Source organism: Ostrinia nubilalis, chromosome 10 (assembly GCF_963855985.1).
Source record: "Ostrinia nubilalis chromosome 10, ilOstNubi1.1, whole genome shotgun sequence".
Classification (NCBI taxonomy): Eukaryota; Metazoa; Arthropoda; class Insecta; order Lepidoptera; family Crambidae; genus Ostrinia; species Ostrinia nubilalis.
In genome coordinates, this window is record NC_087097.1 from 7,123,214 (window position 1) to 7,139,901 (window position 16,688).

Below are 16,688 nucleotides of genomic sequence, written 5' to 3' on the forward strand. Positions count from 1 at the left end.
TAGCGTTTACAATAAAACTTACTTTACATCGTGAGCCAGGCATCACCAAAATACATTTAATAAAATAATTTACAGGTATATTTTTAATTTTATCAACACCTATTAATTTTTTTGACATATTAATAATGAGACATAATTTTTAACTTACAGTTAAATTACTTAACAATAGTAGTAACTAGTAAACAAAATATTTAATAACTTTCGAACATATAATAAACAGTTCACAATATCATGATTAAAATTAATTCCTTACAAATGAGTGAGAATAACATAATCGAATCCTTAAAGAACCTGCATTATGCCATTGTTTAAATATTATGAATATTATGTAAAGAATGGTACTAATATTAATTACACTAGTCAAATAACGGGAGGGATAAGTAGACATAAAATTAGCGGGTCGGCCTGAAAGCGTCTTGGGACCTTTTGGAACCGATGGGAAAGTGAGAGAGATCGATTTCATCCATAGGGTAGTCAGGTCGATACCTCTTCTTGTCGAAACTCGATCTGTGGAACAAAAACCAAGCATTAATATTCATAGCTAGTCGTCAATAGGGTTGCCAACTATACTGTTTTGAACAGTATTATACTGTTTTTCACTAAATTATACTTTTTACTGTTGAACAAAAATAAAGTATACAAAATACTGTTTTCAGCTAGCATCACTAGTATCCATAGATATTTTTAAAAGTAAATGCCCAACACCACATTTAAGTACGCGTTGTAGAGCTATACTGTTTGTTTTTTTTTAATACTGTCTGTTTTCCTTCTCCGACCTCTAATATACTTTATATTTTGAAAGAAAAGTTGGCAACCCTAGTCGTCAAGCAAAGATGCTAAAATATTTATCTTCTATTTTTCAAGAAAATTACCTACGAATCAAGTTTCACGATCTTGTCTGAGGTAACAGTAAAAATGTATGCTCTCACGATGAATCAAGCCTATAGTAAACAGACAATAACTACAGTTCTGTGGCAATTATCTATTTATTAGACAAATACATTATGAAGGCTGATTGCCTACATTATGAGTACCTACTGATCAAAAGAAAAAAAACATATTCTAAAAGGTTATTTTTAGATTTCGATTCTCGTCGAACCTTGTAGTAATTAATATACATTTGAATTTTAAGTACTATTCGAACCTTAAATAGGAAACAAAAATGTCAAGACATTGAGAATATAACCTTCTTACTCTATAATTTTATAATTCAAATCAAAGGTCAAGCTTTGAGATACTTTTTTTGCATTTATAAAGCTACTCTATGAATAGCGAAACTTTTGAAGCAGAGCATGTTAGAAAAGGTTTAGTTTAGTTTAGGTAGAATCTTACATATTTTATCTTTCAACTTTTTACTCACTTTTAGACAAAATAATATTATTGCAATCTTTTTTCTTTCGTTTCGATAACACAGAATATTTTTTATGCTCTTAGCCAAAAGATGAAACGTAAAGTTCTATTATGTTGGCACTAACAGTAGTGGCATGTATTTTGTTGTTGTTGTTGTTTCAGCCAAATGACGTCCACTGCTGGACAAAGGCTTCCTCCAAGGTTTTCCACAATGCACGGTCTTGCGCAGCTCGTAGAGACGATGGCCGTTGGGGCAGAAAAGTTCTCGAGTGGCGACCACGGGCTGGAAGACGTACGTAGCGTGGGCAGACCTCCTACTAGGTGGACCGACGATCTGGTAAAGGTCGCGGGAAGAGCCTGAATGCGGGCAGCGCAGGGATATATTTTATTTCAAAGTAACTTAACTAAATCGTTTGCCAGGGTCTTGTCTAACTTCCTTTATCCATCGCACTACTTTAGCGCCCTCGCCCACGGCGTTAGTCGCATTTGCAACGCACTACAGAAGTGATGCCAACGCGCTACTAACACGTGACTGCATCGCTACAAAAAGTCGCCGTGGGCGAGGGCCCTCATAGTAACACACTTACAAAGGCATATCAATCTCGAAGCGGTTGGGCCCGTACAGGTGGTAGAAGCGCTTAGTGGCGTACGGGAACGGCATCGATGTCTGGTCGATCTCGTCGAAGTTCCTCTTGATCACGAACTGGTCTAGGCCAGATCTAGGAACAAAAAAAAGTTAATTCAAATAGATAAGTAATTATAAAAGCGAAAGGTCACTGATTGACTGACTCACTCATCACGAAATCTCAGAAACTACAAGTGCTAGGAGTCTCAAATTTTACATGGGGGTGGGTTCCTTTTAGATCATAGGTGCTCACTAAGACGAGATTTTGCAAAAATCAACCCCTAAGGCGGTAAATATGTGTTTACGGCGTATGTGTTTGCTAAATTGTAATTTGCAAATAAGAAATAGGCAACTAAAATTCTCATTCCATTTTCTAAAAGTCTTACCGGTCAATTTCGTCAAAGTTCCTCTTGATCACGAATTGGTCTAAACCCGAACTAGAAACAAAAAGATTAAGCTCAAATATACTTCTCAACAGATGTCTTAATTACGAAAAATCCTAGGTATAAACTGGTATAACTACCAAAATAATAGAAATACAAGTTTATCAATCTACTCGTGCTACGTTTAAAGTTCAGTAGATTAACTACGATTTCACTATATTGAAAGTAAAATAAAAAAACACCTTCAGATAATCCCCATCGCTGGAACAGACGCAGTCCCACTTACCGGTCTATCTCGTCAAAATTGCGCTTGGGGAACTCGGGGTAATATCCGCCGCGCGCGGGCGCCGCCGGCCACGGCTCGCGCTTGCCGAAGGGACTACAACAACGGACTTATTGAGATCGGGTATCGAATATAAGCTTTCAATAAAAATATACAGAGAGTTTTTCTATTGATGCTGATTTCGGCACGCGTGTGGATTTGCTCTCTCTAATCTGTGGCGTGCAGTACCTCTAGCATGAACAACTTTCGTGTTCGAATCGTTTGCGTACCTACTCGATAAAATTACGGGTAAAGAAACTTTATTCTCATAAGAATTACTTCACTTACATGAGAACTTAGAAATAAAAAAAAATATATTAAAATAAACGTTTTACAAATACGCGAGCGTGCTAAACTAAGTTAGTGTGGGTGGGTAGTTTGGTATCATGAAACAAGACGACAATTTTCGAATTAAACGATAACGTGACAATTTTGATTCTCAAAATAAGTTTCATGCAACCACATCTCATAAAGTAGTTTTCTTACTAAACTTTTGATGGCGATTCGAGTACGCAAACGATTTGAACTGGAAAATTTTTCGTGCTAGCCGTACTGGTTGCGTGCATGCAGTCCGCGTAATAGGAAAAACATGTATGAATTAATGAATGATCTAAGTATTTTGCTGCTCTAGGTTTGTTTCACTTGACACCACAGTAATTTGACATACTTTTTATGATGTGTCAAAACGTAACGTAACTACCATTTCTGCTAACTCAATTGACTAACTAATAAATGAATTTGAAAACCAAAAATATTTTAAATTTTTTACAGGAAATTGAAAACCAACTCTATTATACAGAGCTAGATTTTATAAAGAAGTTGTTTCTCGGAATTATTTTATTGGTCAAGTGCCAATTTATCAAACAATGTACAGTCGCGGAATGAAAAGGTTCGTCACCTTAGTGTCGGTTTTCGTTTGCACTAGGTACTGTAAGAGTCAAACATAACCGTGCAAGAAACAGTGCTGCTAACATTTAAAAAAATATGACGTTTGCGAACGAATAAGGTTTTGCTTGTTTATTTTTCTATCCCATCAGTGCAATGTTACAAAATGTAGTTTTTTTTACAAGCTTTTATTTACTTTCACATGTCTGGTGTCTGTCGTCAAATCTTGCAACTTAAAATTGACCCACTTCCCGGTTTCCTATTGAGCTGGAATTTTGCATGCATGTGTAAGTCGGATGACAATGCAATATTATGATGACACGGAGCTGATCTGATGATGGAGCTGGAAGGTAGCCATAGGAACTCCGCAATAAAACGACACAGGCCTATCGAGTTTGGGCTCGTTTAATTTGTATTGACGAGACCTTTAATCCTGTATGGTAACCATCAGGGTCTGATGATGGAACCGGAAGGTGTCCATAGGAAATACGCACTGAAACAACACAACCTCGTCGAGTTTGGGCTCGTTTAATTTATATTGACGAGTACTTCAATCCTACATGGTACCAGGGTCTGATGATGGAACCGGAAGGTAGTCATAGGAAATTTGCAATAAAACGACACAATGTCATCGAGTTTGGGCTCATTTGATTCGTATTGACGAGTACTTTAATCCTACATGGTAACCAGGGTCTGATGATGGAGCCGGAAGGTGGCCTTATGAAATCCGTACTAAATCGACACAACCCCGTCGAGTTTGGGCTCGTTTTATTCGCATTGACGAGTACTTCAATCCTACATGGTAACCAGGGTCTGATGATGGAGCCGCAAGGTGGTCATAGGAACTTTGCAATAAAACGACACAATACCATCGAGTTTGGGCTCGTTTGATTCGTATTAATGAGGACTTCAATTTTATATGATAACCAGGATCTGATGATAGAGCCGGCAGGTGGCTATAGGAATTCCACACTAAAACGACACCACCTTATAGAGTTTTCGCTCATTTGATTCGTATTGATGAGCACTTCAATCACATAATATGATAACTAGGGTCTGATAATGAAGCTGAAAGGTGGTCACATGAACTTTGCAATAAAACGACACAATACCATCGAGTTTGGGCTCGTTTAATTTGTATTGACGATAACTTCATCCTATATAATACTAGGGTCTAATGATGGAGTTGGAATGTGGCCATAGGAACTCCGCAATAAAGCGACACAACCCCGTAGACTTTGGGCTCATTTAATACGTCGCAAGTGTAACCCTATCAAATGGGAATAATGTTCGTTACATTTAGTATGAATGTAGTTTCATTTTGATTAGATGAATAACCCATTGAAAAGGTGCACGAGCTGAGAGCTGAATATTATGAGGGTGTATAAAAAATAATATGTCATAATCACTAACGCTGCGCCTTAACCAAAATGTTTCAATAAATTTCAACTTTTCAAACCCGCATTATAAATACTAAAAAGTCGAAAATAAAATAAAATAAAAAAATATTTTTCAAAAACAAGCTTTTAATGCTCTAAAAAGAATAAAATAAAATATAAATTATTTTAAACCCATCAACTTATTACTTTTCTCAATTTATATGATTAAAAGCTTGTCGCGAGATTTACTTGTATAAAAAATACATTAAATACGTAACTTGATCTTGCTAAAACTTTGATCTGAGAAAAAAATCAAATAGTTAAATACATACATCTAGTAAATCTCGCGACAAGCTTTTAATCATATAAATTGAGAAAAGTAATAAGTTGATGGGTTTAAAATAATTTATATTTTATTTTATTCTTTTTAGAGCATTAAAAGCTTGTTTTTGAAAAATATTTTTTTATTTTATTTTATTTTTATTTAATAGATAATGACAGGTTGAACCAACAAGAAGGTTTTAGTTTATCAATCATAATAATCTTCTTGACAAGTTAAATCGTCAAACAACTTTGATCTAAATTTAATAATAATAATAATAAATCTTTGGACATTTTCACACAGCGCCAGCTAGCCCCAAAGTAAGCAACTTAATGCTTGTGTTATGGGTGCTAGCTTAACGGATATACTACTTATATACTTTTTTTTTTTTTAAATACATACATATTATACATAGTAACATCCAGACCCGTCACAGAAATTAAAATTCATCATTTCAATTTCTGCCCGGCCGGGAATCGAACCCGGGACCTCTCGGCATAGTAGTCCGCTCTGAACCACTACACCAAACGGCCGACAAATAAATAATTTTGAACTTTACTGACGAACAGTTAAAGATTATTTTCTCGAGATTCGAGATTATTCTGTAACATAGTTTCAAAAGGTAATATGTGCTCGCGATTCGTTGAAGGAATCAATTTGAAAACTGACGAACCTTTTCATTCCGTGACTGTACGTGCATTCGTTCCATATTCGCGATTGGTCTTGCCTGGATTCTAGAAAGTTCGAGGTTAATGCGTTAAGCGTCTACAAAAATGAGCAGAGCCCTGGAAAATCGTATTAAATTTACTAGCAAAACCTCAAATAGTGAATTCAGATTATGCTTCTTGGTCAAAAACGAATGAGATTTTCGTCTCAAAAGCTACCAATACTTATATTTGCGTGTTTCTTAGCTTTACCGCGTTGCCAACATATTACGTCTTAGGAAAATAAATGAATAAATAAATACATATAGCGCGCAACTGAGGCACTGCGAAAATCCTCTAGTTTATGAATTACCTAATCGTTGTACTCATAATCAATTGGTATGATACACCACATATTAATTCGTACTTGAGAAACTGGCGTCTGACTTTTGTGTTTGCCAGTGCTACTGGAATAGAACATGAATAAATAAACATTTAATACATTTAACGAACATTGAAACATTGTAATCAAGTGTATTCGACAGAACGAAAAAGAAATGACTCTGACTGCAAAAAAATAAGGTTTATATTAAAGTGTAAATAAAATATTTAACAACCCTTACCTGTTATCAAATTTTCTTGTCATGAGATACGGTACAAATCCCGTGTCCCTTGCAGATCTGACCAAAGCGCCTCCAGGGTGATCCATACTCACAGCTTTATGACCTATTGGTATTACAACAGTAACAAGTATTATCACTATTCAAATAGATTTAAAAAAATCGAATAAAATACTTATAATTTATATCTTACCCGTTCATGATTACATCAATCAATATCCTTTCTTTAATTAACAAAATGAATAAATAGAAAGGGATTAGTAATAAAACACCAGATATAGGAGTCAACACAGCTACTAATTTATTTTAAACTCACAACACCAATAGGAGGTAAACCACGATAAATTTAAATAAGACCGTAGATTATCACATTTAATTCTGTTGTATTAAGAGAGAAGGTAATGTTAATTGTAAGTTATCGCAAACAACAACATCAAACTGTAATGATTAAACAAGGTTTCCACCTCCGATGGAATCTAGCTGTCGTATGTAGCGACTGAACACGGGGTCGAAACTCCTTACAAGATTGCCGCCTCCTAAAGAATCCAAAGTCTTCTTGACCAGGTTAGGTCCTCCAATATGATCCAGATTCTTCTTCACAAAATTCCCACCACCAATCGGATCAAGATTCCTGAGAAACTGTGTCGCTCCCGCTAAATCCCTGTTAGGCACAAACTCTCCTCTCACCGAGCTAGACATAGCATCGTTATCTTCAGAATTACCGCCCATTGGCCCAAGTCGATCACCTGCCAGCCTGCCTATCAGAGATGATCCTCCAATACTATTGATAGCGCCAGTTCCATGGACATTTCTACGCTGGAATGTACTCTCACCGTACCTCGGATACCTTGACCCCCATCCCCAAGCGCCAGGCCTACTCAATGCAATACCGATTCCTCTCCTTTTCATAGGTTTCTCAATATTATCAACAAACCCCGATTCTCCCAGGGTGTTTTGATAGTTTTGTAGAAGACGTAAGAGATCATATTCCTCTTTTAACGGTCCTGAAACAACATCAGTTCTGATATAGGTGAGCTGTAAATAAGTAGCTTTTCTGAATAATTTAGACAAATTGATTACTCACCGGGTGTGATAAAAACGGATGCACAGTGCTTAGGAAGCTCGTGATATTCGTTGTGCAGGGTCAAACTCCAAGGAGGTGCATCAATATGCCACTACTAACAGAAGTTAGTGACAGTTATTCAAAAGCTAAGTGCAAATATTGTGAAATCGTTAACAAGTGTCGTGGTTATGGTGGGACGTGTGCGGGAAGAGGTGTATCGATTGAGTGTGGTCACGTGATGTTTTGATCGTGCAAGGAAGTGATTAAAAGGGTGTAATTATTTCATGTGCTTGTAGTATAATTACCACATTTTATATTTCAAAATATTTATGAGAACTTAAAAGCTAATTGTGCTAGGAAAGTCAAATTTCGATCAAACAATTATTTACATTACAGTGTGTATCAATCAAGATTAAAAGTGATATGTGATAACAGCATAACCGTCGTTATACAAGAATGTAGATGAATATAAGGATGTCATAAACTTGAAATAGTGTGGTGTTATGTGCAAAGAGTCGACAAAGTAGTCACGTGCTCGTTGCAAGTGAAGGAAGAATTCTGACAGGTTGTAAAAATTTTGAAAGTGCGTCACACGTGTGTGAGGACTCACCGGCGTCGTAATGTTCCCCGGGGCTCTCCCCGGCGCTCATGTCAGATTCCTGGCAAAGAAGGATGAATTATTAACACACTTTCTACCACCTTGACGTGTGGGAACGACATTGAATGCAGCTGTACGGTATTACTTCTTTTTTCCATTACTGTGAATCGATTTCAATTAGTCTTATTTTCTAATTTTACTCAATTACTGCAATAAATTATGTTTAATATTTAGACAAAACGTCTGAAAGTAAATTGGATGTACATCTTTTAACCATTTCATTATGCCCAATTTCCCGAACCAAGGCTATGGAAATTTGAGGATTACTTTCAAATCTCCTCGAAATACTCAAATTTGTGTTCAAATAACGTTCCAATATAAACTAGAATGGCAAACTCAATATAAAGAAGTGTAATACCTACGACACCGTGTATAAACGAAATATTGTAGACCTTGGCCTTTCCGCGATTACCACATTATTGTATCAATAATAGATCTACTACACTTATTATCTGGATCTAAATTTACTTTTCCCCAGACTCCTCAAAATATCGTGAAATGTGAGGGAAATAAAAATAATGTCAGTGGTTTTATCAGTGACACGTGCGATATTGGTTTGGTTGAATAAACAAGCCGTCAGTTATCGTTACGGAGCACTACGAAGACGTGCCATCGCTACGACATGCTACGGTTTGCTACGAAACTACGACTACGCGTCTACAGTTTTGTTTCTGACGGGTAGAAGTGAAATAATAAATTACTTCATAAGTACATGTATGGTTACGACATTATTATTTTAAAAAAAATTAACCGTGTGAGAAAGAACGTACCTATTTTGTATCAAGTAATTTCATTATGTAAATTGTCAAATTAATAAACATTCTTCTGTAATTATAAGTTCAGTCTAAATTAAATTGTTTGGATCCCAATCTCATTACGCTTCTTTACATTGTACGTACATACAATGTAAATATCATTTATCAGGTAAATGACGACTCGAGGCAAAATTAATTTAGTACATAGTTAATAGGAAATCCTGAGATGTTATGTTATAATGAGATGTCTACTTTCATTTAGGAACTCGATCAACCATTAACAGTAACCATTCTTTATATTTGCATGCCATAGTCTATGACTAAATAGGTCTTAAGTAACATTATATCAAATAAGAACTACTCTGTAACCACCCATTGAAGGCAAATAAATGATTATGATTATGATCGTTATATCGATCGCTGGTAGGGCAAAATGTAATATCGTAATTATTATTTACCTGGTGAGAATCGGCGCCACAGCACGCAATAATAGCAGCCACGGCTATGACAAGCACTCCGCCGGCTCCACGCATCTTGGTGTTAGTACCTACAAGAACAAATGTATTAAATAAATACATGAAAAATATTTATTTCCCAAAAATACACGTTTAAAATGTTTTGCTAAGTCTTCCCGGTATGGAGTCAAAGACACTTGTATTGGAAATAACTCGCTACATCCCTTAGGGAATAAGGATAGATAATAAATACGTTAATTATGAAAGTACAAGCTCTGTAACATACAACAACCTCTAATAGCTTGTAATACCTCAAGAAACCAAGACAAAGTTCTTGAATAATATTAAACAAGTGACTGTTAATTAATGTTCTTGTCTAGCTATGATTTTATGTAAACTTTTTATAATTATGCAATTTAAATTCAGAGATACTTTTGTTACAATTTGCCACCTTAAATTATAATGAAGAGTGCACGGGACAGATTTACAACAACTTAAACAAATAAGTCCTGTAAAAATGTTGCGGCTACTTCTTTGGCATAAAAAAGCTTTAAGGTTGTTTTAAAGTACTTTTCATAAGTTTTTCTTTAACACAAGAAAACATTATAGCTTTGGTGTCCTGGGGGCACAAACGGAAAACTTCAGTTACACACACAAGGATATGATTCTTTGCTTCAAGACCGAGTACTATCGTACACCAATCCCTATGGTATTATGTACTATTTATCTATTATCAACTAGCGTCCGCCCGCGACTTCGTGCGCGCGGATCCCGTTTATTTTACAAAATCCCGTTTTAGTGAGCACCTACGTTTTAAAAGGAACCACCCCCATTCACTAGCACTTGTAGTTTCTGAGATTGTCAGTCAGTCAGTCCTCTGACCTTTCGCTTTTATATAACACTAGCTTTTCGCCCGCGGCTTCGCCCGCGTGGAATTTTGTCTGTCACAGAAAAACTTTATCGCGCGCTGTTTCAAAAACCGGGATAAAAACTATCCTATGTCCTTTCCCGGGACTCAAACTATCTCTGTACCTTTCATCAAAATCGGTTCAATGGTTTAGGCGTGAAAGCAAGACAGACAGACAGAGTTACTTTCGCATTTATAATATTAGTATAGATAGATAAACAATTCAAAAATATTTATTAAAATCAATAAGTATGTTCGGTTAGGTACGTGTTAAAAAGCTACGTGAACGTTTATATTAAGTTATTATTCTCTTCGTCGCCGTTCGACTCACATAACATGGGTTTTGCACAAAATCCGTCGAAATTGCGCGAAGTCAACGCAATACTCGTACGTATTATTGCATTCTCATAAATGTCGGAGTAAACGGTCTGGTTTTACTTCAGTAAATAAAATTTATTGGCAACTTGGTGCAATCAATATCATTAATTCTTTAGACCTTGAATTTGATGGCATTTTTACGTGCTAGTTGAATACCATTACAGACTGTTTAAAAGTCCCACAAATGTGAAATCTCAAATGAAATAATTGAGGGAAATGAAGAAATCATTAAGCAAATAATTCGACTATCAAAAGACAATATCATTATCGCATTTTTGTAGACATTTCTATTTTTAAGTTGTTTCATTCTATCGTTTGTGAAGATATTTCGTCTAACCAAAATTTGTATAAAAAAGCTTTATCAAAATTGATTATCACATATGCTCCACATATTTTTCTTGGAGACCATACATACATAAGTGGCATTTAGAAATAATATTGAAGGTCAAGTTTATGGCATTTTTAATAATTAAAATAAAAACATTTTAGCGGCACTTAGAAACTTTTTCCCTCGCTACTTTTACTGATGACATAATTAAACTCCACTAAACTATATCCACACTTAAGTTTAGCGAGCTGCAGTTTGTGTGTCATTATTTTTATTTTAAAAATTCTAGTGATTTTTCAGTAATCATACTCATATTTTGTGAGTAATTATAGCTCGTTTGGATGTGCAGAATGCATATTTTCAAGTTTCGTGATATATTTTTCGTTTTTCACATTTATTTATTCCTTTATTTTAATAACGTTTGAATAAGTTTTCCTGACTATTGGAGCGCTTTCCTTGTTATTTTAACGTAACTCTTGAAAGACATCAACGCGTTTCGGTGGCCAAATAAAATGGAAAACCTGTTGTATTTCTTGTTTAAGCTTGGGTATTTGAAATTATTTCAGTATTGTTGTATCATTATTGTTAAGTGAAGTGAACTGAAGGAAATAGACAGAATAGAATAAACGGTTTCCGAAAATGTATCAACTTTCGGAGATTAGACGTCGGAGTAATAATTTAAAATAATTTAATTTATCAGGAATTTTGATTAATTTTCAAATAAGTAATGACTAGCTATGTCTTGAATATCCCAAAACAGTCCACTGCTGGGCGAAAAAGCCTAATTTACTCCACCAAGTGCGATCTCAAATTTTTTATATTTCTAAAATCGTGACTATCAAAATGAATAAAAAGAATAACTTTTAAAATCACATAATGATTGTAAAAAAAAGTAATTGAAAGCAAACTTAAAATTGATAAGACACAACCACACAAATGATTTTAAAATCGTTACTGTAGAAGTTTGAAAAATGTAACAAAAAATACGTATTTTTTTATCCAAACCTTATGTGGAGTGTAGGCGGATGCGGGGGTTGTCGGTTGGCGGTGGTCGAAGCGCGTTGTGCCGTGCCGCCCGCGAGAGCCCGCTTTTATACGCACCCGCGGCCGCCCGCCTCCGCAAGGTTTGGGCGCTGGGCGGCGCCCTACACCCGGCATCCCTGCAACAGTACTTAACCATATTGCCCATAATTGATATCTGGAGATGATGTTGAACTTGAATTGAAACACTGTTGAAATACTTGGCTGGGTGCTTATTATTAACCGTTTAGCATACCTATCGTAAAAACAAAGTGGAGTATGGTTTCGATTCCCAGTAGAATTGTTTTTTTTTTTTTTCAAAGTTCTACTCTCATCCAGTAATTTTAAATTATCGCAGTCCATTTATTAGATACTTAAACCTACTTTATGAACATACATTATACACGTGGCCAGGTAGTTAACGTTCAAAGCTAAAATTTATAATTCTTACATCAAGGTGTATTAGAATCTAAATCACCCCCATGTATATTCTACGATTTTGCTTAGTTTAGGACATAGAGTTAATTTTATGATTTACGCTAGAGAAGCTTCCAGATTGAGAAAAAAATAAAAAACCAACCATAGGTGATAGTTAAGGATAAATCACAAAATTAACTCTATCTCCTAAACAAAGCAAAATCGTAGAGCATACAGGGGTGATTTAGATACACCTTGATGTAAATAATCTAAATTTTAGCTTTTTTTATCAACAACGAGGAAGCTCTTGGCCTGTATCTCACCTGATGGTAAGTGATGATCAGGCAGGAAACCTCAACCACAGAGGAACTGGCTGTCTTACCTCTAACTGCCGGAACACAACAATGCTGTTAACATTGTTGTTATGGCGACAGACTTAGGTAAGATGGTGGTAGCTAGCCAGGCGGACTTAGAACAAGCCCTACCACCAACCAAACCGAACAGAAAAATCGTCCCCCACCGAAATCGAACCCGGGACCTCTGCGTCTGAAGGAGGTGGTCTTACCACTAGACCACAGAGGCGGTTTGAGCGGCGGTCAGCTTTGAACGTCAACTCCCTGGCCAGCCTGTATATTCAGTTAAAAAAACTGATGCGCGATGGTATAGATGCGATTGTATAAGGACAGTGAGTTCCAATTTCGATTATCTGTCAGATCCATGATCTTAGAATCTTCTTCCTTTCTAAATTGACTCGTTTCTGATGCTGGCGTCCTCGTAGTATAAATACGTACGTATATGTGGCCCGACCACGTTTACCAAGCTGTAGTTCCAATGAGCTACTAGCAATAACTATTAGTATCTCAAGGCATATAAATTAATGAAGCTACCCTCCGTGTATTACGATGTAATAGGAACTTTTGTTTAAATTAGCTGCGATAGCCGAGTTCCTCTCAACTGAAAACTACGTCCCCCAGATAACTCCAGTCTCATCAAACAAAGGCACTTTACGTTCTCTTTGTTGATTTAACAGAACTTTGACCGACAAATTGGTTTTGAATTACTAAAATAGTGGTACCTACAATTAAGGTCTAATAAACTATTACTACCAAAATGTAAAGGAGTAATAAAATGAGATAAACAGAATTAGGGCCAAGTCAACGAATGAAAGGTTAACTTGTGTACCAAAAATACGTAAACTTTGTAGTTTACGTATTGGATTATGTACTGGTTTATGTACTGTTCCGGTACGTAGGTACCTATATTTTGCATGCTTGTGACTTTTTAGTATTTACCGAGCTCTAGCGGTTTGTTAACTAAATAATCAATTACCGTGGTTACTAATATTTTATGTATTAGATCTTAATTAGTGAACAATCTTGATAATTCACTTAGGTACTTGAAAGAAATGGCATTAGAAAGAAATATTAAGGAAACATTCGGTACAATTGATAAAATATGTGCATATATTGGATCGCGTATTCAGGATATTTAAACCAACAATATGGAATGTATTCCCAACGGTAACAAACCCTGAAGATTCTAACACAATCAAAGACTACCTTCGGAGAAGCGCCGAAGTAACACATATCTTGATGAACTTTGTTTTATTGATGAGACTTGCCGTACTTGCTCCACCAAGTTTCACCCTGGCTTCGGAGTTGTATGGAAGCAGCTCATATAAGTAATCTACTTGATATTACCTGAGTAGAAACTACTCATATTTACCTACTCTCAGAGTAGGTAGTGCAGGCTTTTTATCTTTTCCATCATCTCTCATGACAAACTTTAAGACACATAGTAGGTAGGTACTTAGTCTGATTTGCCTCTATTCTACTTTCACTGAGGTTTAATTGGAAACCAACTGTAGATTCTGACTATACACAGTTGTAGTGGCCAAAAAATAATTACTTAGGTATTAATAACAGAAATTATATTACACAAACGAATATGTTTATTTAAATCCTGCTTAAGTAAACCACCAAGAACTGTGATTTCATAACCTTGTTAAATGAATAATTTAACAATGAATTTAACAAGGTTATGAAATCACAGTTATAATTTTACCGCGTTAGAACAATGAAGTCCCTGGACAGCAGTAGGTATTAGGCGCATTTAAACGAAAATCAACAATAATATTGAGCACAAACCAAAACACGGCCACATGATAGGTAAATAGGTGTTGACTTTATTCAAACATTAAAAATATTATTCTTGCCACCGCTTCATTGGAGGGTCGATAGATAGCGTTCTTTGTATTCACAATTTCACATTTTCATAAAAGCGAACGGTATACTAACACAGGTAAAAGATACTTTTCCTGTGTAGTGGGAAAATGGAAAACAGCCTTAAGTTGATTCGTTAACCTTTCGTCTCACTTATCCGAACAAAACGATCCCTTTAGTTCGGGAAGCGTGAGCTGTATACTGAACAGTCTTTTAAATAAAACTTAGGTTACGTCAAGGCGAGTTGAACAGTAAAAGGAATATAATAGTTCGTTGGTCCTTTCGTCATTATGTCGTTAAACGCCTTCACGCAAATACTTATCCCAGTAATTATGAAATGAATTAGAAGGAGATAATAAGGATAAGCATCTAGATATATAGAGAATGGAATAAAATTGTATTATACTTACTTAGGTACGTAAATGGTTATCAAATACAAATTATTATAGAGACTATTAGCGAGAGCTCTCGCTACTAATGATTTGACTTGACAACTCTACCACTGTCACAACAAAACTTTAGGCTTTAATAACATATTCATAAGAACTCTCAAGACTCTTGATAAAGTGACAGATAGTTATTAATTAAATTATCTAATAAATCTATTTAACAATACATTCCTGCAATTACCGGTACCTACCCTAACGGTAGGATCTGCCAGATATCTCTATCTGAGACCTAAGAAACCAAAAGCTGAAAGTTTATAAGCGAATAATCATTATAGGCTATCAGCGACTTTATCAGGAAGTTGTTAAATATGATTATGGATTATAGTCTGAATTATTTTTTTCCATTTTTACCACCCAAACACCATATGAAGTGATCAATGCCCGTCCCACTCCATAGCAGCTATGTCTGATTTAATAAGCAAATAATATATTGTTGGTGAGACATTAATTACAGACTCACAATTTTATTTTATTTGCAACCAATAATTTTCATCTGAAGCCAATATTAACATTGTCGGTAGCCCTAATTGGAAATATGAAGAGGGTTTAGCAGCGACCGTATCGTTCGTGCTCACACGAAGAAAATTTTTTCCGCCAATCCACAGGCTAGCTAGAGCAGAAATAGAGCAGTCCTTGTAACATTATGGGTTAAGTAATGCTTAGGATTTAGATAATTTCCTAAATTGTGAGTTTTGGGCTTAGGTACTTATAGAATTTGTATGAATATTAATTTCAAAAGTGACAAAAAGAAAATACGAATTAATATCATTATTAACAAGAATTACTATTAATAAGTATTAAGTAAAGAACAAGACGAACTGTAAACGTGCTTGGCCAGACTGCACACGAGTCAAACTTATTTAAGAAAGAGTGTGTGAGCTTTGAGTGTACTAGTTATTATTTAAACAACTCTTATTTTCAGATGATAGGCTCAGAAAATTAAAAACTTCGGGGTTAATAACGGGACTAAGTACTCCCATCTCTCGTTCCCACCACCGCTTTTTCTATGAAACTAGGAATCAGGATCTACAACTTGATCGCTAACAAATACTCAACCAGTGAAAGCCCAGTTTGTCCTTGTAAAGGTTACTGTTATTCAAGGAATCGAATGTCTTCAATGGATTAGCAAAGGATTGATTGAGGTCGACAAAACTTAATAGCCTTGCTTGACCATGACCATAGGTAGGACTATAGAAATGGAACGTAATTATTTCCCTATTTTAAAAGTTACATTTGTTTACAAAAGTACTATTGTATTGCACTTACCAAAATGGAGAATGAATTTATTAACGAGGAAATTTTATTAAGCCTACTCTATCATGAAATCAATGTTTAGAATTCGGTCAGTTTGATTTCTAAACGGACATGTTGACTGTTGGCATTTAGGACTATCCAACCAAATGCAAAAGAACGTCATCCCACTAACACAAGTTTTTCTATCTCTTTCTAGCTTTAATATGATACGTAACTACTAGCGCCACTTAAAAAAGTAAAGCTGAAAGCAAA

The 16,688-nt window shown here is 35.5% G+C and overlaps 1 protein-coding gene across 4 annotated transcripts; it reads right to left on the bottom strand.

The window, feature by feature from the left end:
- On the bottom strand, window positions 1-16,627 carry LOC135075776 (orcokinin peptides-like). 4 transcript variants are annotated; one of them, XM_063970261.1, is made up of 8 exons: window positions 12,080-12,224; window positions 9,465-9,553; window positions 8,204-8,252; window positions 6,534-6,636; window positions 2,645-2,737; window positions 2,362-2,412; window positions 1,938-2,069; window positions 1-507 (listed from the first exon to the last, which is right to left on the bottom strand). In XM_063970261.1, the coding sequence occupies exons 2-8, from the start codon at window positions 9,537-9,539 to the stop codon at window positions 393-395; spliced, it is 618 nt and encodes a 205-aa protein (XP_063826331.1). In that variant the 5' UTR covers window positions 9,540-9,553; window positions 12,080-12,224; the 3' UTR covers window positions 1-392. The 4 variants fall into 4 exon arrangements, with proteins under 4 accessions (XP_063826331.1, XP_063826332.1, XP_063826329.1 ...); XM_063970262.1 differs by lacking the exon at window positions 1-507 and adding an exon at window positions 16,449-16,627 and having other exon boundaries at window positions 1,934-2,069; window positions 12,080-12,245; XM_063970259.1 differs by lacking the exons at window positions 1-507; window positions 1,938-2,069; window positions 2,362-2,412; window positions 2,645-2,737; window positions 6,534-6,636 and adding exons at window positions 6,809-7,534; window positions 16,449-16,622 and having other exon boundaries at window positions 12,080-12,245.
- Between the last annotated feature and the right edge of the window lie 61 nt (window positions 16,628-16,688).

Bases quoted from the DNA above. Each gene is read 5' to 3' on its own strand.
- LOC135075776 (XM_063970259.1), bottom strand. From the start codon at position 9,539: ATGCGTGGAGCCGGCGGAGTGCTTGTCATAGCCGTGGCTGCTATTATT. The intron at 8,253-9,464 runs GTAAATAATAAT...CTTCTTTGCCAG, and splicing joins GTGGCGCCGATTCTCACCAG to GAATCTGACATGAGCGCCGG. The intron at 7,535-8,203 runs GTGAGTCCTCAC...ATGTTGTTTCAG, and splicing joins CGGGGAACATTACGACGCCG to GACCGTTAAAAGAGGAATAT.